The sequence below is a fragment of the Octopus bimaculoides genome, chromosome 6, assembly GCF_001194135.2.
Source record: "Octopus bimaculoides isolate UCB-OBI-ISO-001 chromosome 6, ASM119413v2, whole genome shotgun sequence".
Classification (NCBI taxonomy): domain Eukaryota; kingdom Metazoa; phylum Mollusca; class Cephalopoda; order Octopoda; family Octopodidae; genus Octopus; species Octopus bimaculoides.
Window position 1 is genome coordinate 90,821,974 of NC_068986.1, and position 9,544 is coordinate 90,831,517.

The 9,544-nt window shown below is 35.9% G+C and overlaps 1 protein-coding gene across 2 annotated transcripts in view; it reads right to left on the reverse strand.

The window, feature by feature from the left end:
• Positions 1 to 9,544, reverse strand: part of LOC106869813 (ribosome maturation protein SBDS) — a 16,354-nt gene that overhangs the window by 3,526 nt on the left and 3,284 nt on the right. For both annotated transcript variants that reach the window (XM_014915697.2, XM_014915698.1), the window contains exons 2-4: positions 5,371 to 5,500; positions 3,116 to 3,316; positions 1,272 to 1,356 (exon numbers count right to left, since the gene is read on the reverse strand). In XM_014915697.2, the coding sequence (XP_014771183.1) occupies positions 1,272 to 1,356; positions 3,116 to 3,316; positions 5,371 to 5,500 (416 nt within the window). The remainder of the gene's footprint in view (positions 1 to 1,271; positions 1,357 to 3,115; positions 3,317 to 5,370; positions 5,501 to 9,544) is intronic.

Below are 9,544 nucleotides of genomic sequence, written 5' to 3' on the forward strand. Positions count from 1 at the left end.
GGCTTGTGCGGGTGGCACATAAAAGACACCATTTCGAGCGTGGCCGTTTTCGTGCGGGTGACACGTAAAAGCACCCACTACACTCTCTGAGTGGTTGGCGTTAGGAAGGGCATCCAGCTGTAGAAACTCTGCCAAATCAGACTGGAGCCTGGTGTTGCCATCCGGTTTCACCAGTCCTCAGTCAAATCGTCCAACCCATGCTAGCATGGAAAGCGGACGTTAAACGATGATGATGATGTATAAGAAATTGTTGTTGTTCCAAGTTAGTTTTGGTTCAGTGAATCTATACTCAAAAGCATTTTAACTATGGCTGTCCCATTTTGTTGTACATCCAGAACTAGAATTGTGCAATGAGTCTTTTTTTAAGACAGTCAGGTGTGAGATGAGGGAAATTTGGCTGCTAATTCTAGCGAATTAATCAACCACATAGAGGCTCCCTTGTTGGTTTGTTGTAAAAGAACTTTTCTAGTGCTGGTGCCACACTAAACACATGGAGTTTGTGTTGGTGGTTAATAACAAGAATTCCATTTGAAAAAGAATCCCACATTTCTCATTAAAACATCAAAATCCTACAATTAAGTAACCAGAAATATCACAATTTTTTCTACTTTGCTTGTCATCCATCTGAAGTTCACAAAATAAGTACATTATCAGAAGCAGCAGCATTGACAGCAAGCCCTTATTTTGTTTCCAAGGAAGGTACTATGTTTTGATGGCCTTCACACATTGAACAGCTGAGGCAGATATTTTGTTTATAGGGGACATAAATAAATGTCACTGATAACCAAGTGATATTAATAAAAAACACACAGAACCAAACACACACACATATGAGGGGCTTCTCTATGGTTTTTGTTGACTAAATTTCACTAACAAAGCATTGGTCAACCTGTGATAATAGTAGAAGACTCTTTTCCAAGTTTCCATGCACCATGATTGAACTCAAAATCATGTGGCTGTGAAGCAAACATTTTAACTACATAACCACATTGTTAAAATAACTACCTGGATCAATCTAATAGACTATATCCTAGAAGGCAGGGTTGTAGCATGGCCACAGTTTAATAAGTGAAAGCAGTATAGAAGCGGGGAGAGTAATGGCAACATTTAGGATTTGAGGTTTTGAAATGATCTATTTCTAAATATATTTTCAGTCTCTAAATATATAACCAATGTATTGTGAGTGATGTTTAGCACACATGATACCTTATTTTCTTTTCAAGAATTAAGAGATGAAAAAGGAAGCCAAAAACAGAAAGGGAGACACTCACCTGAAACTCCTATCCTTAAACGCATCTGTGCACGTTGAATTTTGATAGTGTCTGATGCCTTTAGTTGTTTGATGACTTCTAGTGCCTACAATAGTAAAACACGAATTTAAGGGGATGCAAGACAAAGAAAAATTATAAAAGAAATTCTTTAAAAATAAGTATCAACATAGTACTTTAGAATGGGTTTCTTTTTCAAAAAATATGTTTGCAAATTCAAACAGGTAACAATGATAGATTTTTTTCTCTTATCATTCACGAGTACCAATGACATTTTCAACAGAAAGCTCTACAAAAAAGACATTTTTTTTTCAATGGCACTGAAGACTAAAATATTTGAAGAACATTGTAAAAGAATTAAGATACCATTATGTTTTATTCAAGTGTTTGACTAAATTTTCTGTCTAAGATGTATCCATTCTATTTTTTTTTTTTTTTACTGGTTTTCATTCACTTTACCATGTAAGGGATGATTAATTTGTAGTAGTATTTACAGCTAGTTTTTCTTCCTACAATTAACTGCTTAATAGAAGCAGAGCCAGTTTCACTAAGTCGATGGATGGCAGAATCAACAGAGAGTAAGACTTAATACCCAATAGTATTTAGTTATATTCAGAATCCAATTAACATTGTCTTCCATTTAGCCATTATCTTCCTTCAAATCCCACTCTATTATCTTAAAAAAAGATTACATTAGATAATGTAGTCTTCAAGACACCTTATCTGAATGAAAGATAGGATGGTCATAGTTCTAGTACCTTCAATTATAGGTCAGCTCAATCAAGACTGACCACAAGCTAAACAGCCTAATAAACCTAGTATTATATTGATTTCCTGAGAGCCATGCTTAAATTCACCTTCATAGCATAAAGCAGGTGAGAGATAAACTCACTTTTGATAGGACACTTGTTCTTTCACAGATTAACATAACCAAATAATTTATGAGCAAGTTTTGGGAGTTTACACATGTAACAAGACTCCACACCAGTTAGTGAAGTATGCTATAAGTGGAAAATTAGGTGTAAAACAGAGAAAAATCTATTTTGGGGATCAAGTCATGCAAGGTTATAAAATATAAACATTCCAACTTGAGCTAATGAAGTAACCTCTACATGGCTGCTCATCTTGATAGAAATACCAGCTAAATTTTCTTCAAGCCTGTTTTCTCCATCACATGAATGAGAAAATGACCTATGTGGTTGTATTTCATTGTGCTACCCAACCACATAGAATGGCAACAGGCAAAAAAGCTGTTTTTCCACATCTGAGCAGGCCAAGTAATCATGTAGAGGACACCTTATGGGTTTGTCATTTGACAGCTGTTGTATAAAACAAGGACTGACAGAGTAAACATGATGGAAGGTATTCTAGTTGTGACCATCCTACGATTTTGGAAGCATAGCAGAACCCAGACCATAGCAGGATATGGTTTGAGGGAGATTTAACAGCTAACTAGTCATAACCAAAAAAGCAGCCATGTAGAAGATCTCTTCTTAGCTGGGATGGTTGGAATCTTATCGATCTTTTCAAACCCATCACTAATTTGATGACAAAGCATTTGAGAAACTGGATAAACAAGCAAATAGATTTAGCCAAAGATTGATTTTTAACAGAGGCACAAAGCCTCTGATTTTGTGGAGAGTACAATCAATTAAATGAGTCCCTGTACTTGAGTACGTTATTCTGTCAACCCAAGAAAGATGAAAAACAGTCAACTCCAGCTGCCATTAATCTCACAATATGAAGGGATGTAAATAAAGCCTGATTATTTTGTCTAACACTCATCATTTCAGCTAATTCACTACTCCCAACTGAATGAATGCTAGAAAGAATGCATCCAAAATTACCTGTTGTTTAGTGTTCTTGTTTGGTTTGACAGAAATGTGTAGGTCTTTCATAGCTTTTTCTATCAAGGTTACAGGAAACGGTCGATTGTTCTCAAGGTTTACACATTTGTCAGCAACAACTGTAGCAATGTCTCGGTACATAGACTCCAGCTGAGCCTGTCTTTCCTTCTCTGACACCTGCTGTTCACCCTTTGCTAAAATCTGTCAGAAAATACAAATGAAAAAAGAAGAGAGGTGAAAACGGTGAAAAATTTATAAAAAGTAAACAGAAAAGTAAAATTTAGCATTTTAATATGGAATTTAAATATTCTCGGTTTTTCAGAATGGTAGTGTTTGATCTGAAGATTTGGTTGCTATTTCTAGAAAGTCAAGTCACTATATAGAAGCTTGGTAATAGAGGCATATTGTAAAGGCAGTTCAGATAAAGTGTAGCAATGAATATTGGTAGTCCTCTGCTCATTATCAGTAAGGAGTGTACACAGAAATTTACAACACCTCTCCCACACTGGTTCTGATGACTTTGTAAGCACTCTAGACATTAAATCCCTTTGAAAGCAACATGACTTTGTTATGACATTAGCCTTGGTTTGATTCCATCAATTTATCAGTTGTAATTTTGTAAATAGATTTCTTGGGAAAAGAAAGATCAGACTCTTCAATAAATGATCAAACGTACATGCCTTTCAAGAACTCGGTACATCTTTGTCTCAAATGATAACCAAGTTCTTTGTTTGGAAAAGTTTGTTCTCAAATGCATGGCCAAAAGAAAGCATTAGATGAGAATGTTGCATAGTATGACATGTTCCAATTAATTTACACACAGGGACCTTTGGCATTATGTCGTGCTTGAGAAGGAGACCCATCAAACCAAGCAAAATCGCAGTCGTGACAGATACTGGTGTCACGCAAATGGCACCCATACTGGTGGCACATAAAAGCACCCTTTACACTCTCAGTGTGGTTGGTGTTAAGAAGGGCATCCAGCCGTAGAAAACCATGCCAAATCAGACTGGAGTCTGGTGCAGCCTTCCAGCTTACCAGCCCTGGTCAAACCGTTTAACCCATGCCAGCATGGACAATGGACGTTAAATGATGATGATGATGATGATGACGATGATGATGATGACGATGATGATGATGACAGAAGAATCATTTCTTTCAAACTAAAAATGTTGTACATAATGTGTGCTAATTATCAGGCAAGAATATTTTAACACTAACAGAAGCAAATACTAGAAATCCCTTCCCTAAACGACTTTCAAAATTTGTATTCAGTAAATAAATTTATAAAAAAAAAATCTAGTGCATTTTTTTTCAATATGTGTTTTGTAAATTATTAAACTCTGTATTGCAACTTATAAAAACTTAAACAACATACCTTTTTTATTAAGATTGGTGAACATCATCATAAAATTAACTGCATACTCAGAATTGGTTGTTGAATGTGTGTATGTAGATACAGATACACACTGACACACATATGGCCCAACCAGAGCCTTCTGAGCGGATTAAGTTGACAGAAAATGAAAGAAGCCTGTTGTGTGAGTGTGTGCACGCATGCATGTGTGTGTATGAAGTGTATGTGCATGTGTCCATCTCCTTATCTTGACATCACATGACCATTCTAAATGACCATCAACATCATATAAGACATTGTTGTTTCTAGCCTTGCATGAAAAACATGTCTGATCGTGAGGAAATATTACCTTGGTTGGAAGCAAGTGAGGGTTGGTGACAGAAAGAGCTCATGGTCGTAGATGATCTGCCTCAGGGAATTCACATCTTTCCACCACCTGTGCAGAGTACACCATCCACTTCACTTCCCTCTGATTCTCTCACTTTTCTCTATGAGCAAATAGAAGGGGCTGCCAGTGGGATAATAAAATGCACCCAATTCACTCTGCAAAGTGGTTGGTTATAAGAAATACATCCAACCATAGAAAACAAGGCAAACTGTAGCCTATAAGAGATAGACTCCATAAGCTGCAACACAAGCTATGTATTTAACAGAGCTGTAACTGAGAATAAGAATTGATACACAAGTAACAGGATAAAGTCTCTAAATGCATGGAGCATGATAAAATCCTCTTAAGACATACATGAAGTTGGGTTTTTTTCTATTGTTGTATGTGCAACATGAAGCACAAAAAATTTCACTAACATGAAAGAAAAATAGACAAGATGATTGTAATGATGAATGATGATTAAAACAAAGAACTACAGGTGAGGTGAAGTTAAGCTTAAGAAAAGTCTACCTGTAAACAAATTTCATCTTGGTTATCCGTACCAAAAGCCTTTTTCAGATCTTCAGCCTTGGCCACTTGACCTTTAGAAACATTCATGAACACAGCATGTGTCTGTAGAACTTCATCAATGTCTTTCTCTCTAAAAAAGATAAGTAAATGCTCCAATAATTCTTTCAAGCATAAACTAATGAGAAATTTACAGGCAATATGGCTTTGCTTACATTCATGCTATTTCTCTCATATATAGGATGGGTGGAACTTTTTGGGGCAATGTTTTACAACCAAATTCTCTTCCTGAAGCCAACTCTCAATTGCTTCCCAAGACATGCAGATATGATATGCCTATTCAACAAAAAACAGGATATGTAGGTGTGTGAGTGTGTGTGTATATATAATATACATATATGAGTGTGAAGGCGCGTGGTTTATTGGTTTGAGTATTCAACTCGCAATCGTAAGGTCGTGAGTTCGATTCCTGGCAGCACATTGTATCTTTGAGCAAGACACTTTCCTTCACGTTGCTCCAGTTCACTCAGCTGGCAAAAATAGTAGTACCTGTAACTCAAAGGGCCAGCCTTGTTATGTTATGTGTCATGCTGAATCTCCCTTAGAGCTATGTCTGTGGAGTGCTCAGGCACGTTAATTCTACAAGCAGGCTGTTCCATTGATCAGATCAACCAGAACCACCCTCATCATCATAATCGATACAGTGCCAGCTGATATATAAATTAGTATCAGATGTAGATTCAAAGAAGTATGTGGCTTTCACAGTAAGCTCTTCTTACAGACTCAGCTATTGGTCCACAGAGCAATCAATTACAAAGAAATGCAATGTAGAGTGTCTATGTAACTGTAAATTCAGAAAATCCAAGCAATCAAATTATTTCATAAGGAGTACATAAAAATGTAAAGTCAGGAGGTATGAGAGGTGAAAATATAAATTTAACCATTTGAATTCCATAGGATTACAGCCATTTTGCAGCCTTATTCTTGTAGTGTTTAATTTTAATGTGGAAGAAATTTTGCATACGTTTGCATTAATATGTATGTATTGTATGATGCTGACCATACATGTTAATGTAAACATGTATGCATAATATCTTCAATACTGAAATTAATACTACATGAATAAGATTGCAAAATAGCCATAACCCAGTGGAAGTCACATGATTTAATAAATATATATTCTCCTCTCATACCTCCTCATGATACATACAAAGACTAACAGACAGACATAAGCATATATATATATAAATATGCACTGGCATGGGTATGTCCACTTCTACATGGTTTCAAGTTAGTCCTACAATGTGCCACTTTGACCAAGTGTCTTCTACTATAGCCCTGGGTTGATCAAAACCTTGTGAGTGAATTTGGTAGAAGGAAATTGAAACTTGTCGTAAATATATGTGTGAGTGTGTAAACATATATATAGGGTGTCCAAAATAAATGAACACCTGTTTTCGAAATTACTGTTCTGGTCCAGGTACTGTTATAACATGAAGTAATGGAATCGCAAACATTAAGAAACATTTCATTCAGTATTTGTGCACATTCTCAGGAAATGGCTGCCCTCAGTTTGTCAACTGTTGCCAGTTTCTACTGTAAACTTTATCTTCTAAGTAACCCCATAAAAAAAACTCTAACGGTGTGGAGATTTAGTGAATGCAGAGGGTATTCCACAAGACCTCTTTATCCAATCCACCTGTTTGGTAAAATCTCATTAAGGTAGGACCTTACTATAATAGTGTAAGGGTGCCTCATCTTGCTGGAGATAAAACTCCACATCTTCAAAGTCCTCTTGAATGCTTAGCATATTAAATTATCACGAGTTCAAGTAAATGGAACCAATTATAGTACCCTCAAAAAAAGAATGGTTCAGTTAATCCTTTTGATGATAAGCCACACCACCTTGTAATTTCTGGCAAATTAACATGATGTTCTTCCGTATGCAGACTCTCAGGTGCCAGCAGGTGCAGTTGAGGAGATGAATTGATCCATAAGATTTAAACATTGCCTAATCACTCTAAACAATTTTTGTTGGAAAGTGAGCATCTTCTACACGTCTTGCCAAAATCCACTCTTCAGCCCAGATCATCTTTATTGAGAGCATGGATTATTCTTGGGATGTAACTTTCCCAATGATGGCACTTCGAAATCTGATGTGTACTTGATTTTGAAGTTCCTATGTCATTACTCACTGCGAAGATTTTCTTGAACTCTGGCAATACATTTCTAGTACTCTTTCTTACTTTGTGAGGTTCATCAATGTCCATAGCCTACCAGAATGTTTCTTGTGAACATTCTGAGCAGTTCCATTGGCTTCAGACTTATCTCTAATTCAAGTGAGGATAAGTTGCACAGGTGGATCCATTTGAAACTCCCTTTGCACGTCAACTTCATTTTCAAACTTCCAAAAGAGCTTTAGGACAAATTTCCTTTGTTCAAAGCTTTGTCTGGCTTTCTTCATTATTTCTAATGGGTTAAATCTAAAAAGAAATGAAAATTACATTATCAGCAGTTAAAAGTGTGTATACATTTTTGCAGGACATTTTGTACATATATATATATATATATATATGCATATTTGTCTACACATATAATTAGTTATTGAGTGTAAACAATGGCTTCAGTGGTGGTGTAATTTGCTTGTAGTCCACCATAAAAGCACATCCAAGTTTTGAGACAGGTTTTAACATGCTACGCAAACTTTGTAAACAAAACAAGTTTATTTCATAGAGTATCATTTGTTTCCATGTAAACATGTCCAGACTGTTTTTTGTTCAGTAGAGTAGGAGAGAATTACCTCACTCGGTAAAAAGTGGGGCTCAGCAACAGGAAGGATATCTGGCTGTACAAAACACTGCCCCAAAATACTCATCTCACTCATGCAAGTATGAAACGTCCGTCTTCCATGTTGGCATGCATATATATATATATATATAATTTTTTTTTCTGTGTGTATGTACAAGCATGATTAGGTTATGTGATTAAGATCACTTCCCAATCATGTGGTTTCGCCTAAATATTTACAATAAAACAACAAAGTCTACCTCACTAAAGGTATCCAAGGATCAGATGATGGAGTTTAACTATGTGCCAGACAGAGTCTACTATCATGGAGTTAATTTATTCTTTTGAAAAACTGATGATTCACACTATTGCTGACTGAACACAAAACGGTGAGAAATTCAGTTTATGGAGGATGCTTCATTTTACAGGTAAATTCTGATTTTAACATTAAAGCAAATGGAAGGAGAAGCTATAATCAATTGCATTCTGTTTTGGTTAATCACTTAAACAGTTCATAAAATAGTTTCTATAATATAAGTATTTCTAATCATCTTTCACTTTCCTGAACAGATAAGGTTTGTAAATCATTAAGTTATAGAGTACTCATAAAGCCTGTCTCCATGTAATACATATGTGTCAAGACAGATTGGTAAAATATTCCCATCTCCAAATGACACATAAAGAAGGGACTAAATTCAAAACTATGTAATGAATCTCTAATTAATTTTACAATGCTACAGCTGTTCATAGCAGTGATTTATTCCCATCCTGCAATATTTATTAACAGACAGACTGGGGTGTTTGAAAGTTAAGTTTCTTGTCCATGGACACAACACAGTGCTGATGGGAAGATACAAATCCCCATCATTTTAGTTAATTATGCAATATTCTGTTGACATCTGAGTGGTAAATCACTTAAGTTTAACATTACCATCATGAGCCAACCTATGTTCACTAAACTTGCTAGAAACAGGCCACATCCTATGATCTTAAGAATAGGCACACCAGATAATGTGCTCATGGTTGTGGTAACTGGGATAAAGACAAGATGAGTACAATTAGAATACTGCAGACCAGTGGTTCCCAACCATTTTTTGTCTGTGAATTCCTTTGTTTCCTATTTTACTATACTGGACCCCCATAGCCATTCAAAATATATATATTTTTTTTTTTAATCCTACTGTATTTTCATAATTGAATATTATTGGGAATTTTATTAAAAAATTAAAATATTCTTTGTATTGTAGATGTATAAGCAATTTAGTGTCGCTAGTGCTGCCGAACTGGCTCCTGTGCAGGTGGCACGTAAAATACACCATTTTGAGCGTGGCCGTTGCCAGTACCGCTTGACTGGTATTCGTGCCAGTGGCACGTAAAAAGCACCCACTAC